The following is a 27,291-nucleotide window of genomic DNA, read 5'->3' as shown; positions in this document are numbered from 1 at the left end:
CATCATTCATAATTGAAGGAAATGCTTACTTTAATCCAGAAGTTAGTGAAAATGAAGATGTGATTTTTTCCTATCCAAGTTTGCAGGCCTCTTAAGGTCCCAGGTTAAGAACTCCTGCATTAGGCCATATTGTCTCTCATGCCAGTATACAGTTGCATCACCTGCTGGTCTTGGCATATATTAGGCATTTCATAAAGGTTGAATAAACAAATTACAAAACCAAAAACATATGCTAATGGTATAAGGCCTCATAAAAAAAGGAAAAATACTTTAAGCATCCGTATGTTGTGAGGTTCTTGAGAGTAAAAATTGAAGTTTGCTTTATTTTACAGTGGTTAGAACCTCTAATTGTAAATAATTTGTGTTTCTTAGGATTCTAGTCAGTTCTCTACCTACCTCTCCCCCAGAGGTAAAAAGATGATATTGGGGTTTGGTATTTTCTTCATTAAAAAGCTTTGGCCTTCTGTATTTCAGCTCCTTTTGGTCAATTTGTTTTAATGAGGGTGACTGACTGTCATAGAGAGTTTCAGTTCTCTGTCGGTGATGACTGGTTCATCAGGTACAGACAGGACCTGAAATAGAATGTTAAAGAGCATTGAAATGGCATGGTTCTCCAGCACATGATGTAAGCCTAAAAAGATTTGTTTTATGGCTTTTTACCTGGTAAGTCTGAACCTTTTCATGAGTTGTCACACTTGACAGCTTAAGTGTATTGTAGTTGCTTCTGTCCTTACCTCAAGTCTAATTCTGCCAGTTCTTTTGTTGGTTAAATAGGAGGTAACCACTTAAAAACATTGTTATTTCCTCCCTTAGGTGGGGAATGGGTAGGCTCTTTCTTCTTAACTGTTCAGGCCCCTCTGTCTGACTCAGTTGTAGCTCCAGAGATACTAAATAACTTGGATGGTGTTGACAGCAAAAACTTTAGGTAGAGAGAAAAAGCCGTTTAGCACATTTACCAGTCAACAAGGTGCATACACCTGTGTACGGGAAGCCCCCCAGTATACAGGAAGTTTGTGGCTTTGCTTTACCCAGGCCAGCTTCACGGATCAGAGCTGCAAGCCTTGTGGAGCACCTTCACACAGCCCTACTCTTCAGCCTCATCTCCCTCCTAGGCAGGAAGCTCGAGAGCTGTGTGTGCTTCCGTGATTCTCTCTCCCAAGTGGGGCCTGCAAACACATCTACCGGACTTCTCTTCTGCCGTATATATTCTCTCCATCTACTCTTTCCAACCTCTAATTTGCTATTTTTCTAATCACGACCAACACTTACAGTCTAACTTGTACTTCATGCAAGTAGTTTGCAAAGGCTTTTGGCCTGAATTTTTATAGCAGACTTTTGCTTACAGTAGGGCTGGAGAATATTATTAACTCCTGATTATCTGAGGACAAACCATTCTAAGTTTGGCTTACAGGTTGGATAGTACATTTTTTTCTTCTAGAGGTTTATAAAACCTGTTCTTTTATAATGACTTATTTTGTATAAGCCTCCCCGTTAACTTTAATTTTGCTACGTCTCCATTAGGAAACTTTTGAAACCTGAAAACATGAGCATTTGTCCAATTACAGGGAAAGTTTGAAAGAATCCATGTGTGCGTAGGTTGGTATTTTGTACCGTTCTAAAGCAGTATTTCCAACTGGGGACTCGAATGACAATGTTCTGGAGAGCACATGCTGTTACAAGCTCTAATGGAGGATATTTTAATTTGTATTAACAAATCAACTGGTGAAACAATTATTTAAATGTCGTTTGCGTGTCTAATGAATTTTGTGATTGTTAGTGGAGATCAGGCAAATGGGCTTCAGTCTCTGTCTGACTTTATCACACAGTTGGCTTATCACATATACTTCTGCCTGCCACTGTGATTAGATATTTATGCAGTTTAAAATTTTTATTCGTAGTAGTACTTAATTTATTCATGTAGCATTAATTTATGCCCATAATGGATTATTGGTTAAAATCTGGAAACATACGGGACACTGATGATGAAAGCAGGTTAATGAACATCATAAAAATGATGATAGTTCTGAAAATTAGCTCTAGGATGCTTTTCACTAGATTAGTTAGCTGTAGTCACTTGATAAAAATTCTCATATACCACGTTGAAGTGTGTCTAGTATATTAGTACTTAATGTTAAAAAGAAAAAAATATCATTATTGTGTTCAGTTTTGCTTTTAATTTATTGAGAATAAAAACTATCTTCCCCAACATGTATTTGCATTTACAAATAGCACCCTGAAAACTCTCTTCTCTTGTCATTTAGAAATAAGATACAAAAGGTCTAAAATTAAACCATTTAATTTACTTTAACCATTTTAAAAAATTTAATTTATGTAAGTGCAAAATGTAAGAATTCTGAATATTAGGTCATGAAAGGTTTTTTGTTTATTTTTGATATTATATTTAAAATACTATTGGTCCCCAAACCAAACATAATATAATGTCATTTTTGAACATTTCTTTTCATAATTAAAGACTGGAACAAGTTGTAATTTTATCTTGATATATTGTAAATGCCATAAAAAGATTATTATAATAGACTTGGTCATGATCTTAATAGTATTAGTAATTTAAAATCGAACGTTTTAAAATCACTTTATCATGTAACATACAAATTACAGATTCTTTAAAAAATTACTGAAGGGTTCTTAAGACCTTATTGTTATGAGAGGATTTGCACTTCTAGACGCGTTGAGAAATGCAGTTGTCTGTTGGAATGTGTAGAGGGAGAAGAGCTGTGGGAAGGGAAATGAAACATCTTCTTGGTTTCTGCAACAGGGAGTGATTGTATGGACATGTGTCCACGTTGGCACAGACAGCAGCTAGCTTTGAATGACTTCAGCAGTATATTGGCCTGCTTGGTCCCCTGTGTTATTGCAGAGTTGACTATAACGATGAGTATCATCAAACTGGGATGCCAAGATCCCTCCTTCTTTCTGGGTTAATAAGGATGGTTTGACTAAAAAAGGTTGCCGTGGTTGTCTGGAGGTAGCAAGCCATATAAGACTCCCTCAAAGGGTGTTCTCTTGGTGTTGAGCCTTTGGAAATCTGTCCTGTGCAGCAAGGATGTTTAAAGCTACAGTAATTGTGGATACTCAAAGGGAAACCTCAGATAGTTTGAGAAAATCTTAGGGAAAAGCAGAAATATTACCGCAGCGTGAGTAAGAGAAGCATTTTTAAGATTGTAAAAGTACAAATATTGCTCATTAAAAAAAATGTTTCAACCAAGCTTGCTATTAAGTAAATATGTTTAAGTGGATTATAGTTCTCCATATACATCTTTCATAAAATTGGACATGCTATATTGGGGAAAAAGGGCCCCTGGATATAATTTGCATTTCTTAAGAATGCAGCAAATCTGTCATGGCATGCTTAAAATAATTATTTTACAGAATTTTAACGCTAATGCTAAAAACATCACCAGCAGCTCTAATGTATTAATATTTTACCTAACTTATGACCAAGCAGACTGTTTGAGACCTAAACTAATGTTTATTTTTTAGCTGGTAGTTGAAGTTCTCTTAGGGACTGTGAGCATATCACAGGGAGTGTTGAAATAGTGCAGTTGTTTGTTTTGGACCTTAGGAATTCCCGAAGTGTAACAGCAGAACATAGACTAGTGGAAGTGGGGTTCCTATATGGAACACCCAGGATAGGAGGATCACATTCGAGTTTTGTGCATATGATTGGAGAGGGTGGAGATGGGGAGGATGAACTTGTGACTTAATCCTTTCATTTCAAATTCTGCTTAGTGAATTTGCAATAAAAGAAAATCTGTAAAAAAGGAGGATTTAGGAGGATTTGTGTTATATCCTTGCTGCTGTTGTGTAGAATGCTGCGTGAGAAGAGAGAAGGAAAAAATTTAAGAGCATTGCTTCAGCTAGTTTGGTTCTCAACAAACTTTGGGATAGCTGGAATATTTTCTCATAAAGGTTTAGCTTGCTAGAAAGGTAACGGAAAGTTAATGAATCATTAGTGGGTAAGTGGTATGATTATGTTAGACTACTATTAAGTAGGAAGTAGATGGCAGGATGGAGCCTTGCAGACTTGCCGGGGTAGAAAATGTAATTTAGTCATTTTGATGAGTAATCTATAAATTGGTAGTTGTTTGAAATTTGAGGACTACTTGTATAGGGTTTTGGGTAAAGTAGGTTTATGGGAGCTAAAATGTAATCTGATGAGGTATTGGTATATGTCAGAAGGTGATATAATTCTCACACCAATCTTGTTAACGTGGTTACTTTTATTATATCCATTTTACAGGTGAGGAAACTGAGTCACAAGGGAAATTAATGATCAAAGATGCACATATAACAAATAGCAGAGCAGGGTTTTAGATCTCAGCAGTCTGATTCCAGAGCTGACATTCTTGGCTGCTCTGCTGTGATGACATGGGTAGGGAATCACAGTTTTAGAATTATGTTAACTGAAAGGAACATTAGAGGTGATCTAATTCACCACTCTTATTTTAGAAATAATGAAACTGAGGCTCTTCTAAAGAGATTGAGTAACTTGCTTAAATGTCTTACTTACCCTGGTTTGGACAAAGTACCTCTGATTTTCCAATGTCCTCTTACTATGAGTATCTGGATGAGGAGATTGTGCTGGGGCAAGTGTAGGCTTCTGCCCTCAGGTCTCTTCCAGCTCTCCAAGTATACTCAACATAGCTGATTTTTTAGCGTCTTCACTTCTTTTCCTACGTGTGCATGTTTCTGAGACTGTTTTTGATTCTTCTAGGTTTGAGAAAGGGTAGATTAGAACTTTGAATTTTTGCCATGTTTTATCAGGATCTGTGGGGTAGAAGATAGGTTCCACTGTCTAATGGGGACCTAAGTAACAGTGGCTTAAAAAATTGGAATTTTATTTTTCTCTTATATAACATTTGGGGTAATTTGATGATTCCTTGTTAGTATTGGGACCAAGTCTCATTCTGTCTTATTGCTCTGCATCCCTTGGGTGTTTTCTTTATCCAGGTGATCCAAAGTGGCTCCGAGCTGTCCTCCAGCCTGTGCCATGGGAATGACTTAGATGCTGCATACACCACGGCCTCTCACATACTGTTAGCCAGAACCTAGTCACAAGGCTACACAACCTCAAGCGAGGCTGGCAAATGTTGTCTTTATTCTGATCGGCCATGTGCCCAACCAAAAATTGCCCCATGTGGCAGCCTGTGCTGTGTTAGTCTTGGGATGCCCAGGTGAGAGTAGAAAAGGGTTTAGCCAGGACTGTAAGTACTGAACATGTGGCCACCCTGAGACACCAGTTCTAGAGCTGAGTTATGTAGGAATAGTTTGGTTACACAGACTTCACTTTCTCACCTGTCTGAATTCCTGTTTTGGATTTTAGTTACTCCTGATTTATTGGCATGGATGAAAAATTGAAAAGACTTGATATTTTCAGTTTATATCCAACCTGCATACACAGTATCTGAGGAGTCCTCTGCTACTGTAAGGAATGAATAATTTAGTTTGATTTTCCTTTAAACCCAAATAAATAAGATGCAGATGAAACTCAAGCTAAAGCTAGAGTATCTGGTACAGTCTCCTGTCATTTGTCATTGCTCCCCTGTCTTGAAAGCTTTGTGAACAGTGATGGTGTGGATATTTGTTATTGAGATACAAGTCCCACAAATAGGTGTTTAAAACCTTTTTGTCTTAGCCAGTGATAGCAGTGTGTGCATGTACTAAGCAACTTTAAAAAAATGAAAACTTGGTACATTGAATAATAGCTTTCACTAGAGATGCTTCAGGCCAGAAACCCTGGTGAGAAGTTGTCAGATTCCATTTTGAGGAAGCAAGGTTACATTTTGATATGTATTTCCTACTAAGTATAAATCTAATCAGCAAGCAAAGGACATTAAATGTTTTATTTTGCTGGTGGCAGCAAAGAATGTAATGATAGATATAATACAGTTTAAATTTATAGTTGAAGTTACATATTTTTTTAGCCTGTGCCTGTGTGGAATAAAATAATAGGTCTCTGTGTCTATTTCACAGTCAAAATGGACAATTTTTAGAGTGATTTTCTGGAACATCCCAAAATATAGTGACTCTTTGTAGCAGTGACTGCTCCATGTAGGAAGTGATCTCCATGGAGGTCGACTATCATTATGTTTCGGGATATTTGTTGCATGATGTAGAAAATCCTATTAGTGGTTATCTTTCATTCCATTTATCTGACTTAGCTTAACCTCAGCTGGTTGCTGAAGTCAGTGACTAAGAATTTTTCATCAGCCGTCCTTGGTAACATATATTGTTCGTCTTACTAGGACCATTGGTGTTATCAATTGAAAAATCTAAATGGAAGACAAAAAAATTAAATGCTACTTGAAAAACTGAAAAGAGAATATTTGGCTCCCTAAGATTCTCCCTGTTTCTACCTATATTTAATATGGCCGTCGAATATTCTTTTTTTGACACTTTGAATCTCATCATTTTCAATACAGAAGAACTCTTCAGCAAATAGCCCTTGTTATGTGGTATGCCTCTAGACAGCATAATAAGAAACTGTGTGCTATAAATTCTGCTCCCCCAGACATTATAATAATGGTGTATGATTGTACTTTCCTTGGGTAATTTGCCTTTTAAGAATACATAGTCTGTTACAATGGGGTGTAGGCAGGGTGGCTATGGGGTAAAAGGAAAAAACAAAAAGCAATTTTGTTTTCTTGAATCTTGTGGTGCTCACTTTTAGACACTTTAATCCTAGCTAACTCTCTTTTGATGTGTGTAGTTTGAACGTCCATGAGCTAAACTGATAAATTTGTACATTTGATGTTCATGATTGAATTGATAAAGGTATTTTTTAAAGACTGGAATTTATTGTCTATTTATTCATGCATTGTTTAAAAATAACTTTTTAAATGGTTATGATAGTAAAAATGTGTTTTTGGTAAAGTATAAAGAGGGAAAGAAAAATGATCCATCCTCCCAAATTAAAAGATAATCATTATTATCATTTTGTATATGTCATCCCAGACCATATGTGTGTATATATTTCTTTGTGATGGTTTCCTTATGCTTTTTTTTTTACTGGACATATCACATACAAGACAAAATGAAGACCAAACAGTATGTTCAGTTTAGTTTCTTGTCCTTTTCATGTAATGGTGAGAATTTTTTATAGATTAATATTCTTTAAAGTATGTTTCTTAATATTAGCACAGAATTTCATAATAGGGCTCTACTGTATTACTATTTGACCATTTCCCTGTTTTTGGATATTTAGTTTGCTTCTAGTTTTTCATTGTTTTATATATAAAAATATATGTTGCTCTACCTCCTTGTCTAAATCTTTTTCTTTGCTACCAGCTTTCATGTTTCTAGGAGGAAGCTTTAATAGTCATTTAAATCGGCCATGAAAATGAATTTTTAGACAATACTTGATCAACAACATCAATTTTGCTTTACCCTTTAGTCTTCTCATCATTCATCCTAATTTATGACCTTAGCAGTGTTCAAAGACAATGAAAGAGATTCAAATTAATTCTTGTTACTGTCAGATCAAATTTATTTTCAGTAACTATGTGAACCTAGTTCAGAGGTTCAGAAGCTAAAATACTTATGTAATTGGACCTCAACGTCAGGCCAGATCCTAAATCCTCATGAAAGATGCACCACAAATTGTTTTTGTTACATAATCTTTTCTGTAGGTTGAAAAAATTGTAAATCCTACCATGTTGACACCCTGAAGAATACATGGTTTAAAATAATCTCTTGCAAAATATAGTATTGGTTCAATAAAATGTCATACATTATCAGTCAGGTTTTTTTTTTTTCCCCCTGGAAGGAGTCTCCCTGAGGTAACATCTGTTGCCAATCTTCCTCTTTTTTTCTTCTTCTCCCCAAAGCTCCAGTACACAGTGTTATGTCTTAATTGTAAGTCTTTTTAGTTCTATGTGAGCTGCCACCACAGCATGGCAACTGACAGGCAGGTAGTGTGGTTCCGCGACTGGGAAATGAACCTGGGCTGCCGAAGTGTTGAGAGCGCTGAACTTGAACCGCTAGGCCATCAGGGCTGGCTCTGTCAGGAATTTTAAGTGAAATGCTGGTGGTTCTTCAGTTGAATAGATTTCATTCTGGCTTTGTAATGATGTTCATCTTTTGCTTTAAAATACCTCCTCAGTTCACTTCATTTCATCTTCAAGAGAAACCTCGTCAGTAATTTATAGATAAGAATTTAAGTCACAGAGGGTAGAGTCAGGAAGAGAACACAGGTCTCTTTCAACCTGATTCGTTAATTAAAATTGCTTTGCTCTGCTTCTCATTGAGCTCTGTTTTTCTATTTAAGAGAAATCAAATATGCTGTGCTTCTATATTTCACAATCCTATGGTGTACACACGCACACACTACACGATGGTTATGACTGTAAAATGAAAGTCTTTCATGTGTGGCATGTTATACCGTTCTCATTTCACAGCCATGTTTCAGATGCATATAAATTTAAATCTAAACATTTTATACTATTGTTTTAAAGATATTTTTATATAAAATATATGTCTTAGATTAATTTCTCACTGTTAAATTCTCTATAAACTATGTAATTGAGATAAAATATTTAAGGCCACTTAAAAGTGTTAAAACATGCAGTAAAATCTAATTAACTTGGATTCATTTAATTTACAATTTGTCGTGAAGTTAGAGAAGATTTATGTTTACTTACACTACCAGGTAGGAGGGGAATGGGGTGGAAGTGAGGGAGGATTTGGTAAGAAAATTCCCTGAGAGGAAATCTCAAATTACTTAGCAAATTATTTTATTAAATTGTCATGTACATTGGAAGTTATTATTTACAGAGAATAAGTTGATATTCTAATCATTAGTTTCATTAAAACAGTTCCTAGGGGCCTCTACCTGATAACACTTTTTTAAAGACTGGATCCAATTGCTGAAGGTGCTTAAAAATGACATAAATGCGTTTCTTTTAAAACATCATGTGTTTAGATTGTACTCACTTTTTCTGCCTTTCTACACTTTATTCTAGATAGTTTCATATTATTTGCTGTAATGAAAGCTAATTTATTTTTGGTGTTTATAGAGAAACTATTCCTTACTAAACCCTTCACTTCCTTGATTTCAAAAAGGAATCTCTGAATTGTTATAAGTTAATTTAGAGTGAGTAACTTTAAATCCTTTTCTTATTTTGTTTAAATATAAAAATGATATGGCCTTATTGAATTGTTCGTTCAGTGTTAATTCTGATATTGTCCCCTGTGAAATGTATAGTTTTAATTGGCCAAGAACTATCCAGAACAGACAGAGTGGGGGGAAGTGTGTCAGCTTGAAATAAATTTATGTTTGGGAAATTATTCTCTTAAAGGCATTAATCTGAAAATGTCTGTGAATGCTTAATAATGAAAACATCAGAATAGTCTGTGAGTAGCTGGGTGTCATCCTCTATCTGTGTGCATTCTTGAGATATCGTAATAGTGAGCTGGAGTCTTTAGGCTGCACCTTTCCATCTCCACTGGATTCCTGATGGAGCCCTCATCCTTCTAGGACACATCTTGAGGTATCAGGAGAGAAAAAATAGACAAATTGATGATTAGCAGAAAGTGGTTTTGGATACCCTAAGGAGAATCAAGATGCTCTGTGTGAGTGGACTGGGCAAGTGCGATTTGGGTGAGGATGGAGACAGAGGAAGCTAGTAGTACCTGGGCGCCTTGAGGCAGAGATCTCATTGGCGGAAGGCATTTTGCTATCATCTTCAGATTTTTCTCTATGTTTGAAAAATCCGTATTACTATCAGTGCATTATTTGTAACTGTCAATGGTCACACAAGCTATAAAGTGGCTAGGTTTCCAATGTTTTGTCTTGTATCGGGGTAAATATTTTAGCCCAGTCTAAAACAATGGTGCTCGGTGGTGGTGCAATACTGCTTCCAGGGAGGCATTTTAGAAATTTGTGGGGGAACTGGTGTTTAGTGGTGTGGGCAGGGATCTGGATGTCTTGCAGTGCCTGGGATATTTCCGCCCCTTGAGGAATTGTCCTGTGCCTTTGATTTTTGAATGTCCCACTGGAAATTCATGCAGTTGAAAACCTGCTTACCTAGCCCAGAACTTAATTGTTTTATATATAAGCAGGAAGTATGTTTTGTGTGGTTTTAAGATCTACTGAATTTTCCGGGAATGTAACTGCTGTGTAGCAATAGCTATCGCTTTTGCATTTGTGGTGATTTAGCACAAGCTCAAGATTCAGACTCTTTTATTATTTCTTCTAGCGTGGTTAGATTTGAGCATTTACATAGTGAAAAGCCATTATTTTATTATAAATTAGTTTCTTTTTATTTCTTTTTTGAATATTACACTTAAGGTATTATATTGATTAAAAAATTTTGTGTTGGGTTATCATCTATTTATTTTCAGGATAGTAGAGGGAGTATTACAAAATATGTGCTATAAAATGGCAGCATTGGGCCTAAGGGTGAAAACCACTGGTCTGAACGGAAGCACCTTTTTTCGTTGCTATCTGGTGTAGTCCCAGGTACTCCAAAGGATTTACATCCCGAAACCTTACATAGCACATAGTGTAAGTTACAAAAATGAAATGCTCTTTTTAAAGATAAGAAAGTGTTCCACCACCTTCCTCTGTATAACACTGGTATTAAGGAAATTTGTGAATCATTAGGAATATAATCATAATAATTGTTCTTACGGTTATCTTCTGTTCAGCCTAACTTTACTGTTGATAATTTATTTTATTTTTAGAAAAAAGATTAAGTACGCTCCTGCATTTAAATTAAAGACAGGACAAGGGCTTTGGTCTTGAAATCCTTGTGCTGTCTTGTGTTTTAAAGGTGGTGAAATCAGTTGTGATCAGCTAATTCACAGAGCTTCTTCCATAATGCTTCACAGAGAATTATTTTTGCCTTATTAGGGATTATGAGTACTTACGACTATGTTGAAATGCTGTTTTCTCCACAATAAGTGGAGATTTGTTACTTTTGATGAGGGAGAAATAAAAGGGTTATAGATATAATCTAACTTCAATAAAGAGGCTGATCTCATTATCATGATGTGAATTAAATAAAAAAACAAAGCTCAGGATATTGCACTATAGCTTAATGAAAAATATTATACCAGTATGTATTATGCTGTCTCACAGTTTTAATATATTTGAAGTACCATAAATAAAATATGAATTAAGCCTGGGTGTAAAATCGGAATTGCTTTATTTAAAACTTTCCAGGAGAGGCCATTGTTCTGCAGTGGTTAGCTAGTGTGTTAAATAGGTCCTTTTTGGGATCTCACCCTTACTGGGCTGTAAATGAAGCCACTGAAGCCCAGAAGTCTGACTATGTGGTCCTCCCACTATTTCTGCTGTCTAGAGAAAGTAGGAATAGTGGGCCACTGTCTAGAAATAGGACTCTAGTTTTCTTCCCTGTGAAAAGGGCCGTAATTGGGTCACGCATTTTATTTTCCTTCGAAAGAAGAAAAGTCATGAGATTGGGGTTAGTTGACATTTCCCAGGCCTTAGAAAGTTAGGTGCATTAGAAGGTAGGTTTTATTTTCAGACTGCTGAGTCTTTTGCTTTCCTTGGGCTTTGATTAAATGCAAAGATAAATTTAAAGGTTCTCTTAGAAAATAGTGTTGGTCAGAATTTAAAGAACTAAATATCTTAGTTGAATTCAGGAATTTTATTAGTGATTAATAAAGTTTTGGATAAAAAAATTTATTTTTGGATAAAATACAGTTTTTATTGCTAAAAAGCAAACACTAGTTCATAACAATAGGAAGAGGGGAGATTGATTTATGAATCTAAGTATTGGAGTGGTATTTGACTTTCTATTCACCAAAGCAAATTATTTAGGTAAGGACATTAGCCTTCGTTAAAGCTTTTTAGTACATGAAAGCAGGCGTCTCCACTCTGTTTCACTGTTATAAAATATACTTTAAAAAAATGTGCTCTGAACCTTGCATCAGGGTGTTAATTAGGAAAGTGGACTAGAATATAATATATAAATGTTTGTTGGTCTATGTTACTGTACATGAAACACCCAGATCTTTATGAGTAATGTATACATTATATTCTTCAAATTACTTTTGAGAAACAACAACTAGCATTCATCAGTCTCTTATAATTTAGTTACGAATTATTGATTATGGCTGCCCTTCAAACATGCATGGATCTCCACTATTGGTAAAAATCATCTTTTATTTATAATTTTTCCACCTTGTTCCTTCTTGTTTCGTTTCTAAACCTATAATTGCTGCCTTTCATTGCTCTCCTCCCACTAACTCTGATGCCCAAACAACCTGATTTCCATGCACTCCATGGGACGGTGGGTAATTGTAAGCCATGCTGCCAGATCTTCCTCCCATGCCCAGGGTAGACGTTAATTCACTGAACCTGGACTTGGCTTTCGAGTCCTCCTACGCACAGCACCCCAGGCAGCTACTGCCAGTTGATCAGAATTGGCTCATGAGGTGAAATCTGTTTATCATTTCTGCACATGGTGTCTTGGTTCATTTCTTCCTTTCCTTTCCATTTCTTCTTTGTCCCTGATGATGTTCTTCTCTCTCTCCCCTCCTTCATCTGATGAATTTTTAAGACCTATTCCGTAGCCTTCTACTAGTTTCTCTTTACACATATTTTTTCCAGGAGAATTCACTGAGCTCAGATCTGTGATAGTCATTCCCAAATCAGCATTTCCAGCCAAGTTTCAAATCAAATCTGAATTTCAGGTTCAAACATCTAATTGCCTACAATTCCATGTGGTGATTCTACCGTTACTTTCAATTGAATATGTCTGAAACTGAACTCATTATCTTTCTTCCCCAAACAGCCTCTCCTTCTTTACTTAATTGACCATCATGGGTATTAATTTTCTGGCATCTGGGTGCCCCTTTGACTTCTTTCTCTTTCATCTCTCAGTCAGTCACAGATGATCAGTTTTTCCCACGAAAGCTCTTTTATCTTCGACTGCATTTTTATGGCCAGTATCCTAGTTCAGGTCCTCATCACCTAATGCCATTGTCTCAAATTTGAATGAGCATCAGGATCACCTGGAGGGCTTATTAACACAGATTGCTGGGCCTCACCCTCAGGGTTTTTGATTTATAGCTCTGGGGTGGGGCTGAAATATAATTTCATCTCTTAACAAGTTCCAGATGATGCTGCTTCTTGGGAGGCGGGATGAGCCTACACTTTGAGAACCACTCATTGCCTTATGCATTCTCCATCCAGTTTGTCTAAAGACCTTTGCCGGATTAAATTTCCTGTAACACCCTGTTTCATTGCGTTATTTCCATTTTGACAACTGTCCATAATGCCCTATTTCTTAACATTTCTTATCCAAACTCCTGCCTAGTTTCCAAGGCTCCTCACAATTGAGCATAATTTACCTTTCTAGTTTTTCTTACAAACAAGCTTTGTTTGGTTTCCTTTCCATCTACCTAATGTAGGCTCTTGCTCATGTTCCACCTCCTTCATGAAGTACTCCATGACTACAGCTGACCTTGCTAAGTTTCCTCAATACCAAACCCCAATAGCACAATTTTACTAACTCAGATTATAATCTCCTTAATGGTAGAGACCACATATCTTCATCTCTTATAAAGCCTAGCATAGGATTAAGTCTACCTGGGTTTACTACCTAGTGAATTGATTTCTTTAGTTTGTGTTATTCCTAGAGGTTACTTGATTTAGGAGAAAATAATTAAAAACAAACAAAAATAATGTCATGTGGCTGACCAGAGAACAGAAAACTGAGCTTAAACATTGAAACTGAAACCTTTATAGCCAGTACAGTAAGTTTATAATGAATACCCATCCTTGTCTCCTTTATAAACAATATACTGTTGGTAGTGGTGGCCCCAGATTTTCTGTACAGGAGGATCCAGGAGCAGAAACGTGGTGATAGTGGTGGCAGTGGTGCGGAGAGCTGGGGGGAAGGGGACTTGGCTTGAAGTTCTTTTTTGAGTAGCAGTCACACTTTTTACTTAGATAGTATGTGATTTGACAGCGTGTGTGTTATGTTTCCTCGAAATCTTCCCCAAGCTACCCCAAAAGTTGGTGACTTATTTTACCTAATGACTGATATTTGACTTCACAAATCAAACAGTTAACACATTTTTATTGAACATCTGCTGTGTGCCTAGCAAACCCTGCATGGTATGGCCCCCTGTACCGCCCACCCTGGCCTTCCTCCCCATGCCTCCCCTTTATTATTGCTTTGTCTGTCAAGTCTAAAGGCTGTTTCTGTAGTTTGCTGAGTGGGTATCTGATAGCTTCTCCAAACGAGCAAAGTGTCACTTCGAGGAAAACAGCTGACAGCGTATGTTGCCAACACACCATTTTATTCCTTTACTTTCATTTTAGGGGGCTTTTAGGGGAAGTGGAGGCTCAAGCATGAATTCGGTCCCATTAGTCTCCTCTTTAACACAGCTGTGTCAGGGGACGACAGGATGTTGGAGATTTTCCAGTTTGGGCCCTCATTTTACAGATGAGATCAGCCATGGCCTAAAGCAATGATGTGTTTTTGAGCAAAAGCACAAAAACTAATTGTGGCAAAGCCAGGACTAGATGGGAACCCCCTCTATTTCCTGCTTGGTCCTCTTTGCCTTCCACAAGTCTTGCTGAAGAAACCTGAGTACAGCCACACTCAGGACTATTGGAATGGAACGGAAACAGGTTTGGGTGGTTTTGGTCCTTCATTTGAGGTTGGAGATTTAATGCTGTTTAATTTATAGTTTTATCCCCAGTGAACAAAGTACACCCCTTTGTGAAACAAGCAAAAAAAAAAATTAAGCTATGCATCAAAAAGCAATATCCAGAGGTAATTATTATTTTTTAATTTAAATTATAGATCTTATTTTCCTAAAGGCTTTGTGAAGTCTTGCAACTATTATTCAGGATATTAAGACATGAAATACTAGATGTATCTGATTCTCAATACTGGTTTTATGAATTGTGTACTTAAAAATGTGGGAACTGTAGAATATGAATGATGACCTTGTCTATTGCTACACAGCTTCTACAGCCCAGTATTGATGTTTGTTTTCATGTAGAGTGGAACATGGAGCTGGTTTCCATGAGTACTTATTATGAAGCAAACAAGAAGGTGGACATTATTTGCATATTATGCCATTCAAATTAGAAATTTACGAAGGTATATAAATCCTGATGGAACAATAATACTACAAAATAAACCATTAACTTGATGCTGTTAATGCTTAGGTTGCCAAACTCTTTGTAACACTGTGCCTTCTGATTCAATATATATGGTTATGAATGTGCAGTTAAGGATTTTCATTCTAACACTCGTTAAATTTATTTATTTATTTTTTTTGTGAGGAAGATCAGCCCTGAGCTAACATCCATGCTAATCCTCCTCTTTTTGCTGAGGAAGACCGGCCCTGAGCTAACATCTATTGCCATTCCTCCTTTTTTTCCCCCCAAAGCCCCAGTAGATAGTTGTATGTCATAGTTGCACATCCTTCTAGTTGCTGTATGTGGGACGCGGCCTCAGCATGGCCGGAGAAGCAGTGCGTCGGTGCACGCCCAAGATCCGAACCCGGGCCACCAGTAGCGGAGCGCACACACTTAACCGCTAAGCCACGGGGCCGGCCCCAACATTGTCATTAAGTTTAATGTGTAAGTAGCTTCAGTTAACGTTGCTGGGTATCTAGACTGATGACATTTTTTTGATGGCAGTCTTAAGATACATTATCCTTAGGTGATAGTGAATGTTAACTGTCAGCTGAACGTCATACTTATACTCTGTGGTGTGAGTGTGTGTGTGTGTGTGTTTAAATCAGGTTTGTCTGCCAAGTAGATGGTGCCACAAATGGGTAATGGCAAACTGTTAATGTTTCTTTCTGACCCCTGAGATTTATCCTAGTGTTCGTCCGACTCTTCTTCCAATCAAACCCTGTACCTTTTATAAGATAAGGAGCAGGACAGGATTTATCCTGCAACCCATGCTGTGAGTCATTTGGTTCTAATATACTGTGTGTTTGTTTCATTGATTGCATGGATGCTTGCATTATTATTTTTAAAACAATCAGTGCCCTTTTTATATTAATGAATTTATTGAAATCATAAGATTAATGGATATTTCTGTGGAGCTGAAAATTTAATTTGGCTATATCTTTTTGTTTAAGCTTTGGCTCAACTATCTCAATCCTGGCAGGCTGAGTCTTTTTCTAAAATCTGCTGCTCGTGTTATGCAATTACATGCATTTATTTTCTTCTTATAGCAGATCTTTGTAGTTTCTCTTTGGTGTTTTTAAACTAGCATATGAAAGTAATAGGCTTTATAAAATTGGACATGACCTGTATCAGCAAATGGGAAAACCAGAAAGAGAGTGGAGAAAAGGAAAAATCCCAAAGGACCTGACATTTTTCTGAGGCAAGCCATCATTTTTATTAAGTAACTTACAGTGATTGTTTAAGAAATACTGTAATTAGGGAGGGAATTATAGTATAAGGATTATGCAGAGAAAATGAAGGGAATTGGTATGTCCCCTGAGGTCCAGGGAGTCTGTGGAAGTCTCAAATCATGTTGCATTTTCAAGCTTTTATTTTTCATAGATGATGAGACATTCATACAGTCATTCCATCTTTTGGAGTCATTTCTGTTCACCATTCAGGGAACTGTGTTAAATGTATTACAGTGTCTCCCTATCCCTCTCCCCCACTCCCCCTAGTTTAACCAGTTTCTGAAAACAGAATTTGAACATAAGTCGTATAACGTAGAAGACAGGTGGAGTGTAATGAATTTATGCTACACTTGCTCCAAGGATTAAGACCATGGTATTCACAGTTCCTAAGAATACTAGAGTCAAGTATAAGGTTAGGTATCTTGGAATTTCTTAAAAATTAGAAATTCTAAGAATTAGAAATAAGAATTAGAATAAGAATCTAAGAATAAGAAATTAGAAATTCTAAGAATCTTAGAATCTGACTGCCTAGAAATTTAGATTGTGGCTAAGAGGAGGAAAAGATTGCTAGGCATTTAGTAAAGAATAATCTTTGGACTAACCAAAACATTTGTTTAGAATGTTGTTTACTAAAAACAAACAAAAATTTGTTAGGAATCATGAGCTGCTTTCAACTATTCAAGTATTATTTTCAATAATAGTTACAAATCAAGGGTTTAGGGCCAGACTTGCTGTAACCAAGCAATTGCAATGCTTGACTTTTTCTCACATGTTTTATGGTCAGTGTCCTATCATCTATCACTAATTGTCAAAAATGCCAGTGTTTGTGTTCATTAAGATACATTTGCCATTGAGAAAGAAATTAAACTGGTTTCCGAGAAGATTTTAAACAGTATAGGGTATAAGTTTGTGAAGAAAAAAATCCTATGTCTTGACACATTTTAAAAGGAAAGTGTGTATGCATGTAAAAGCTATGGAACCATTCTTACTGAGCTTGAAATAGTTCTGCAGATTTCATGGCAAATCTGATTTGTATGGCTTGAACATTTTTCTTTTTTACTTCTCATTTCACAAACTTTGCCAGCCCCTGAAGATCTGCTTGGAAACTCACTGTGCTAATAGGCAGAGTTGGCCTTTCCTGTGCTTCTCTTTAAAGTAGCCCATCCTGAAACACTGACCTTTTGGTTTAATAACAGTTTTATTTGAGAAAATGTTCAGATCCTGAGAGCTGAAAAGAGTGTTTTCAGAAAGGCCATTTTAAATACTGGTCTCTAAATGGTATATCTTTTTCCCTTACGCACTTTGGATCAGACCTAACAGAAGAAATATATTGTTTTCTGTTGCTTTCTATATTCTATTGATTTAAAAACAAATAACATAAAACTTAGATTTGCTCAAAACCCATTTCTACATTGGTTTATTTTCCTGCCTGGGCTTTGATTTGCAATTTGAGATTTTAGACTATGCTAGGTCATGTTTTATCTTTTGTTGTTTTAAATTCTTGATTGGAGCTAAGGTAATTACTTTTTCAGCTGTGACCTTGGACTTGAGACCCAAAAGTTGTAATTTTTTTTTCTTTTCCAGAAATAGCAAGGGCATTAGAAAGACAGCTGTGCTTTGGCCCCTTTACTGACCAAAAATGCTGTCAATCAGGTGGTCCCTTGGGCGTCTCTTCAGTGGCCTTGGGAGTTTCCTGCCTTTTTCATTGCTGGTGCTTCCCTCCTCCCACCTTTCTCTCTCCCCTCATGGCCTATCTCAATGATAACCACCAGTTACCTGTATCTGTTTCTCACCCCACCCCATGGCAGGTGGCAGGGCTGAGGGGGATAGGCCGGAGGGTGTAGAGAGAGAAGACAAGCCCCGGAGCTACATTTCCTCTCTGCAGTTCTCCTGCGTGGCTTCCTTCCCAACCTCCCAGCTGGTCACCATTTGGTGATGGAGTCCTTACCCTTCTGTTCCAGGTTGATCACATAATAAAAAGCTCACAGCTGGTTTTGGCTTTTCCCCTTAGGAAGCCCCTATGTAAGAGGCATCAAATGCTCTATGAAGATATGAGACCATTTTAGCAACTCACTTAGAAAACTTGATCTCATTGCTTCTTATTTAGACCTGGTATACAGAGGTCTTACAGAAGCCTAGTTTTAATTGACTGAATGAAATTCAGTGAAATTGTGATTGAGAATTTGATTGAATTTTGCCAGAGAAAAATTTTGCTGTGGTAATTGAAACAATCCAGGGGAAGTGGCGTGATTTCACGCATAGAGCCTGACTGGGTGTTGATCCTAACTGGCATGTTAAACTTCAGAGTATAGTTTGATCAGGTAGTACTAATTGGGTTAAATATTTGTTTCAATTTTTGCTACCAATAAAACTAGCAGCTGTGAACAACATGAAAACAATGTAGTGTCAGGTTGTTTTGTTGTTTATGAGAAGTTGATGAAAATGTGAAAATCATCACCTTGTGGAGTGCGTAGTCTAGAACGTCATAGCTAGCTGACACCCATGTAACCCACCCAGTCCTGTTTTTGGATGAGGAAACCAAAACTCAGGTTAACTGACTTAGCCAAAGTCTAGGTAATAGAAAAACAAAGACTATTCAGACTCTTTGCTGAGCTATTACTGTCTGTAATTTCTCTGCTGGTATTTGTATTGTTTTAAACCATTAATATTGAAAAAATCTTAAGATTTGTCTGAATGCAAACAGAATTCTCTGTTCTAGTTTTTTTCTTGATTTTCTGTGACCTTTTCAAAGCAGAGACTTGTATCTTTCTCATGCTGTAGACTACGAAGTAGGAGAGAAGCCAAACAGCAGTGTAGTATGTGGTTCAAAGGGACCCTAGAGAACATCCATTTAAGAATGGCCTTTTGAGAACACTGCTGCCCAGAGAGGGGAGTAACTTCCCCAAGGTCCCCCAGATTGTTGATGGCCAAGCTGAGATGAGACCTCAGCTAGTGTTTATGCCTTTCTCTGCTTCCTTGTCAGTTACTCTTTTTTTATATTACATTCTTTTTTTTTTTTTTTTGTGAAGAAGATCAGCCCTGAGCTAACATCTATGCCAATCCTCTTCTCTTTTTGCTGAGGAAGACTGGCCCTGGGCTAACATCTGTGCCTGTCTTCCTCCACTTTATATGGGACGCCGCCACAGCATGGCCTGACAAGCGGTGCATCGGTGCGCGCCCGGGATCTGAACCTGGGCCGCCAGCAGCGGAACACGCTCACTTAACCACTACACCATGGGGCTGGACCCCTATATTATATTCTTTCTCTTGTCTTTCTTTTTTACGGCTTTATTGAGATACATTTAATGTATCATAAAATTCACTCATTTAAAGTGTGCAGTTCACTGGCTTTTTAGTATATTTACAGTTCTGCAACCATCTCGCAGTCTAATTTTAGAACATTTTCAACACCACATAAAGAAATCCCCCCGCCTCCTTAGCTGTCACTGTGCCATTTTCCCCTTCCTCCCACCCCAGGCAACCACTAATCTACTTTCTGTGTCTATGGATTTGCCTTTTCTAGACATTTCACATCAGTGGAAGCATACAATATATGACTTTGTGTCTGGCTTCTTTCACTTAGCATAATGTTTTCAAGATTCATCCTTGTTGTAGCATGTGTCGTACTTCTTAACTTTTTATGGCTGAATATCACACAGAATGGATATACTACATTTGTTTATCTACTCATCAGTTGATGGGCTTTAGCTTGTCTTCCCTTTTGGGATATTATGAATAATGCTGCTGTAAATATTCATGTACAAGTTTTTGTGTAGACATATGTTTTCAATTCTCTTGAGTATATACAGTTCCTAAGAGTGGAATTGCCAGGTCATATGGTAACTCTGTTTAGCATTTTGAGGAACTGCCAAACTATTTTCTACAGTGGCTGCATCATTTTACATTGCCACCAGCAATGTAGGAAGGTTCTGATTTTTCCACGTTCTCACCAACACTTGTTATTGTTATTTTTGATTATAGTGGGTTTGAATTGTATTACTGTTGTGGTTTTGATTTGCATTTCCTTAATGGCAAACGCTGTTGAGCAATTTTGCATGTGCTTATTGGCCATTTGTTATATCTTCTTTAGAGAAATATCCATTTATATCCTTTGCCCATTTTTAAGTTTGTTGTCTTTTTATTGTTTTGTCATAAGAGTTCTTTGTATATTCTAGATACAAGTCCCTTATCAGCTATGTGATTTGCCAGTATTTTCTCCCATTCTGTGGGTTGTCTTTTCACTTTCTTGATGATGTCCTTTGACGCTGTTGTTTTCTGAAAGTCCACAACTAAGAGGACACATCCTTATATCCTTTCATGTATCTTCACTTGTTATTATGCAATGTCAGCTAAATTAAAAAAATTGTTTTGCATATCCTATTGTAATTTATTTTTTGCACATGCCCTGAGGCAAGGCACTTACAGTGTCATTGCAGAGCAGAGATAGTACTGTCTAGTTTTTCATCTAATAGGTTCATAATTGTTAGGTCTTGTGTGTATTCCTAGATCCTTCCAAGTGTTTCTGGTGCTTTCTTGGTCATAATTTTGGTAGTGGGTTTCCAGTGAAGAGGAAATAGTCTCTGCTTATTTCTTTGGAAGGCTCTTAAGGACTATGTAAAATTTGTCTCATTTGCTATCATAGCTGTAAGAATCTTTACAAAACATATCCTACAAAATTTTGTAATTGGAAAGACCAGATGTTTCAAATCAAGTCACCAGGTATTTACAAAGCTCCAGAGCTCCAGCCGCGTTCTCAGCACTGTTCTGTGTCTCTTTCCAGTTGTTGGCGCTTGGATTTGAATGACATGTATTCCAAAACATATGTTTCAAAATTTTCATAAATGTCTTTTTTCATAAATCTTGGAAAAATGAATGTAAATACAATTGATTTTCTTTTTGTAATAAATGATTTTTTAAATGTTTAATTATCGAAATGAGGATGCTTTGGTGTCCTTTTCCTCTCTGAAGTCCCTTCCTTATAGCCTCTCCTGCCCTCATATGCAGTTGTCAGACTTTAATGATATGACATCATTTTAAAGAATTTGTACTTAATGGCTCAGTCCCCACTGGGCAGTAAGCAGCTCCTTGAGTTTATTATAAATTTTGGCAGTTGTGGAAATTTCTAGGTCACCAGGGACCTCTTGATTAAATTACTCCTGAAGTGACTAATTGGTCTTTTCCACAGTGCTTAGGTAGTTCCAAGGAGACACTGACCAGCGGGCAGGACTTTGCCCATTAAGATCTCATCTTAGCTTTGCTTTCCTATTTTCTTGCTTTTGTTTTTAAGAAGTCACTTATTTTATCTCCTTCTGCTCTTTATTGGTTTTAGTTTCTGATGAAGAATTGAAAAGAAGAGTGGCTGAGGAGCTGGCATTGGAGCAAGCCAAGAAAGAATCTGAAAATCAGAAACGGTGAGTTTTATAGTATCTGAGAGAGATTTTGGTGACTTGTCATATTATCAAATATCGTTAGGGAGGAATGATTGTAAAAGAACTCATTATCTGTGTTTGGCTGAACTTCAGAATGTGCTGAACATATGAACTTGGCCACTTTCAGTTTTGGATCATGCTTGTTAAAGCCCTATGTTGCCTTCTTTCCAAACTTGATTGTGAATGACCAGTATATCTCTTGTGTGGTTCTTAGTTGCATGAATACTGAGCCCTCTTCTCTCAATGTGTGAGAAGTATTTCTTGAGGATTCTCTTGGCATTTCTTAGGCTAGTTTTGTTCAATGAATGTGTTTATGATTGAAAATTATATTGTCTACTATGGCTACTAAGGTTAACAATATTGTAGCTAACAATGAATGTCGTATGTTATACATAGTGCTCATATTAACCCAGAGCACTAATTAGTAATATACTCACTTAAAAAAACTAAAGACATTACAGAAATATGTAAGGTTAAAAAATCAAAATCCTCCATAATTCCATTCCACAGAGATAACTACTCTTAGACATTTTATTCCTCTGTACATCCTTCTATATTGTGGTTGTTATTATTAATACTACTAAAAACAGCTAAAAGAACGTTCACTGAAGTGTTTTTGTAGTAGTAGAACACTGGAAGCAATCCAGATGCCCATCATGGGGGACTGGATGAATGAATTATGGTTCATGCCTGCAATGGAATATAGACAGTCAATTAGATCCTTATGTACTGATTCAAAAAGATGTTGAAAAGCTATAAACTGGAAAAAAAGCAACGTTCAAAACAGCATAAATAATATTTTTTTTGGTAAAAGCACTACTTTTTAAAGACTTAAAGTAGATACTTATTCATAAAAATATGTGAATACGTTTTAATCCAAGATAGAGTCAAGTGCTTCCCATCTGTGCTACTTCTGAAATTTGCATATAGCACAGAGCATTGTTGTTATATGATCCTGTGAATGTCTTTCTGCTGCGAGCACTAAGCACGTGCCTACCGCCTGTAGATGCTTAGTATGTGTTTGTTTTTGTTTTGGACTGCTTACCTATTTCGCTTGAGAGAGCTAAATGTAAAGAATCTTTGAGTTCGATTCTAGCCCTAGTGGCCATAGGACCTTCAACCGATAATTTAACCTCTTTGGGCCTTAAATATTTCATCTCTAAAGTGAGGGGTTTGAAAAATGTTTTCTAATATTTCTTCTCTGTTGATGAAGTGCCAAGCTATCGCCGATTTGCTTGAAACCTATGAAATAGGACATGAGTTTTAGATTAAGACCACCATTTTCTTAGGAAATAGAGAAAGTACACGGCTTAGGATTTAAAAATCAAGATGTAATTATACTGCTAAAAGGGTCGTGTGTATATTTCAATAGTTTCCCACACAGCACTTTATAATTATTTAATTGGGTTAGGTTGATAGAGTATATAATTAGATAGCGAAGTTTAAATATTCAAAAAATTTCAGGCCATTTATATTAAGAAGCAAGGAAAATCAATATGTTATGGTAGAATTTCTTGTCTTTGAAATTTTATTATTTTCAATTGAATTTTATTTTAATAAGGATTTTTTAGTTAGACTCTCATATTTACTTTGCTTATACTTCATGTAGGATTTTTTGCCTTACTTTCTGCCCATATGGTGCAGGCTTTTTGTTACAATAACTCTCATTGTGGTGATTTTTTTTTTTTCCTTCATTATTCAACTCCCATTTGCTCTGCCTTGGTCTGTGAAAGGTAAAGGGCAGATGAGATGAATAAAAGGTGCCAGTGAGAGCCAATTTCATATCTCATGTGGACTGGGCTTGGCAGCCTAGCTGTAACCTGGACAAATGACTATTGATAAAGAATTTATTTTCTGTCACCTTTAAGGAGAGCAGAGGGTGGTACAGCCTTTTTATTATTTTTTCTTTTAAAAAAATGTTTTATTTGAAGCCTTCTTCATGAAAACTTCCAGCTGTCAAATCTTGGCAAAAAGTGTGTGTTCATCTGTATGATAGTTCTTAGAAGAATCAATAGCTATTTTTTTTTCTTCTTTCTCCCGGAGGAGAAACTTTAGAAAAAGCATTAAGCAAGTTTTATGTGCAGTCTTTTAAAAGCAACTTTTTGGAGTCACAAAGCGTTTGTACATTATTGTATATGTTGCCTTAATTGAATAAAGCCATGTGAGCTGTTTTAGAAAATTGTTCCTCTGCCATTGTACTGTCACGTGTTCATGCCTTGCTTACCAAATCTTCTCTTTTCACCCCAGATGCACACATAAATGTAAGCAAGTTCTTAAGCACTTGAGATCGGGACAAAGGCACACATCCACATAAGGAATCAAACTTGTGCAAAGAGAATTTGGAAACCATTTCAATTGTGATATTTTTCTTCATAGAATATTTAATTTTCATTGTTTAACCTTTTTATTATGGACATTTTTAAGCACATTCAAAAAGAGAGAAGACTACAGTGAATCCCCATGACCCATCACACTGTTTCAACAATTCTTGTTTCATCTGTACCCCCACTCTACGTCTGTGGTGAGTGATAACGAGAAGCAGTAATATTTTTAACAGGCTGGTGAACTTTGTGGCAGGGAAATATTCTGCAATGTCTTCTGTCAGGCTAGCTTAAATAAGGACCATGTTTCAGTTAGGTTTTTATTTTTGGTTGAAAGACTGAAACTTAACTCTGGCTAACTTAGGAAGCAAGGACATTTTGAGAAGCATTGGGTAGCTCAAAAGAATCAATAGGGAGGCTAGAGAACCACTAGCTGGGGAAGAACTGGATACTACTGAAACTGTGCACAGTGGGGAAGAAGTAATGCCCCAAAGGAAATCAGGGTGAGGGTTCCATAACAAAGGGGAAAGGTGGGTGGCTGAATTGCATTGAATTGAAGATGCCATTGATTTTAAGAAGCATTGTATTTGATGTACCACCAAGAAAAAAATTGTTGCAAATTATAACACAATAGTTTCTCTCTTAGAATTTTCTTATTGAAAGAGCTCGGTAAGACTTACTTTGAATTTTTAAAAAGATTTCACTTGTGTATTCATAAGAGGGAAAATGTAAGCAAAATAATTAGGTTAAGACAGTGGTTCTCAACTGGGGGAGATTTTGGTTCCCAGGGGATATCTGACAATGTCTGGAGACATTTTTGGCTGTCACAACTTGTCAGGTGTTATTGGCAGCTAGTGAGTAGAGACCAGGGGTGCTGCTAAGCATTCTCTAATGCGCAGAACAGCTCCCACCCCTGCCCCCTGCCCCAAACAAAGAATTATCTGGCTCAAAATGTCAATAGTGCTGATAGTGAGAAAACCAGGGGTAAGGTATTCTTAAAACCTGTCCACGTTGGATCTAATTTCTTCTGAATCACATTTTGACTCAGGGTCTTATGTTCTTGTTTTTCCACACAATGTCATATTCTGTGCCATGAAAACCTTGGCAACACAGCATTCCTTAAAAGATTGCTCCACTGTGTTGTTCCTGGTATTTTTCCAGGCTACTGACACTAGTTTTGCAAATTTTGATGCTTATGAGCAAGCAATGACAACTGTGCAGGACTGCTGCCTGGCAGACAGCAATTGTAAAATGCTTTCAGGCATGTGAAAATGTGGAAAAATATGGTCCTAGAATTGTATTTCATCAATACAGTCCATATACACCCTAGACCGTAACATCTATTAGATTGAAAATAACTTCTCGAGTTTCTGCCCTAACTCTTACCTTTTTACAGTGTCTCTGACTGGTGGTGCCACACACATTTAGACCCATTCAGAAATCATGTAAACTGAAGATATTTCATTAGGCTATTTAAAATTTACCTGAACTCCTTTAAACCTCCACTCCTTTAAATCTAATATGCAGATATGGCACAATTAAAGTTGCTTTAGAGAAGGTTTCTACTAGGGCCACAGTGACACGCAGCTCATTGCAGGCACCATGATTGTATGTGTTGTCATTTCTAAAAAACATTTACATCTGGAATCTCCATTCAATTTATCTTAGATCTGATTCTGTTTTATGAGAATCTTGAGTAATTTGCTTAGTTAACAAAATCATGTCAAAAAATCACTGACATAGTATTAGTCCACACACTGAAATTGTTGGATCTAATTTGGAATCACAGTTTTGCTTATCACAACATCTAATGGATGGAACAGTTGTTTGGTGTATGGGGAGCCCAGAGTAAAATAAATGCCCGTGTCAGAGTCTGTTTCTGCTCTGATAACGCTATTGCGTGTTCTAGATTATAGCTGCCCATGCTGTGTTGTGACTATAAGCAGGCCAATATAGCGGGGACATAATGTGCTGCGGTTTGCGTATAGACTTTTAAAATGTGATTTACTTTTCTGCTGCACCCTAACTCCAAAAGTCAGTCTCAGACAGCAAGAAAAATGTGACTACTTCTGACCTCTGACCTTTGGCATTTGAATTTCACCTCTTTACCTATAAAGGCGAGTGAAAGTGTTTCAGTTTTAATAACCTTTCCTCAAGAAACCAAGAAGAAAGGGAATAGCTACATGATGTAACTAGCTATACATCAGCCAAGATTACTTGCTTGCTGTTTTTAGATGGACGTCACTTGAGATTTTACCTTATTTTTAAATACTTGGAAAATTACATTAGATTTGTGAGACTTAACTAATTTGGTTTAATAAGTGGTTTATCTGAAGTAGTCAGAAATTTCATCAGGTATCTGGGTCAGTTAGAGTATAGCACAGTTCATTTATTTTTCCATTTATAGCTTCAAATAAGGGCTTAAAACTTGGTTGTACTTTTTAGTTTCTCATAGTAAAGGTGAAATTCATAGGGATGGTACCTTCTGTTTAAATTCATTATACATAATAATTCATCTCAATTTTATTATTAGATATTTTATGCCTTTGGAAGAAGAACCTGAAAAAGGAAGGAGGAAAGAATCCCTTAGAGATAAACAGCTTTTTATGGGTTAGCGTCACATTGAAACTACATGATATGAGAAATTGTCTACCTATCCTGGTGCCTTTCACACAGTAAACTCTCACAAATGTTTGTTCAGTTGAATGAATCACTAAGGCGGGAAAATCTTGACAATCTTCTAGAAAGGGCAGTCTTCTCTATATACGTATACATATATATTCTACATTATATTAAAAATAACAAAAAATAAACTATGCCTTTAAAATCAGACATTAATCAGAGACTATAGATAGTTGTCTTATAAATCTTTGTTTTAAATTAGTGTAGCGTTTAACACTGTTTTCCAGTTGTAGACACAAATTACACAGTTATGAAATTACATACCTTCAACTTGCATGTAATCTCTAGGTATACAGTAATCAAATAAAACTTTCAGGGAACAACTACTATTGATAACTAATATATATCAATGGCTTATCACAAAAGTGTAGTTTTCAAGTGACCTTAAAAGATCAGTTAGCAGTCAGTATTTTCTTGTGGCACTCACAACTGTCACAGCCAAATGAATGTCACTTCTAATTTACAGATATTTATAAAGA

At 36.6% G+C, this 27,291-nt stretch overlaps 1 protein-coding gene across 1 annotated transcript in view; it reads left to right on the top strand.

The window, feature by feature from the left end:
* CHCHD3 (coiled-coil-helix-coiled-coil-helix domain containing 3) overlaps positions 1 to 27,291 on the top strand; it is a 268,879-nt gene that overhangs the window by 32,678 nt on the left and 208,910 nt on the right. Inside the window, exon 3 of the mRNA XM_004430752.3 lies at positions 21,710 to 21,791. Coding sequence (XP_004430809.1) covers positions 21,710 to 21,791 — 82 coding nt within the window. The remainder of the gene's footprint in view (positions 1 to 21,709; positions 21,792 to 27,291) is intronic.

This window comes from Ceratotherium simum, chromosome 1 (assembly GCF_057802395.1).
Source record: "Ceratotherium simum simum isolate JZ-2026a chromosome 1, ASM5780239v1, whole genome shotgun sequence".
In the NCBI taxonomy this organism is placed as follows: domain Eukaryota; kingdom Metazoa; phylum Chordata; class Mammalia; order Perissodactyla; family Rhinocerotidae; genus Ceratotherium; species Ceratotherium simum.
The sequence above is the reverse complement of the archived record's forward strand: the minus strand, read 5'-3'. Positions and strand labels throughout refer to the sequence as shown.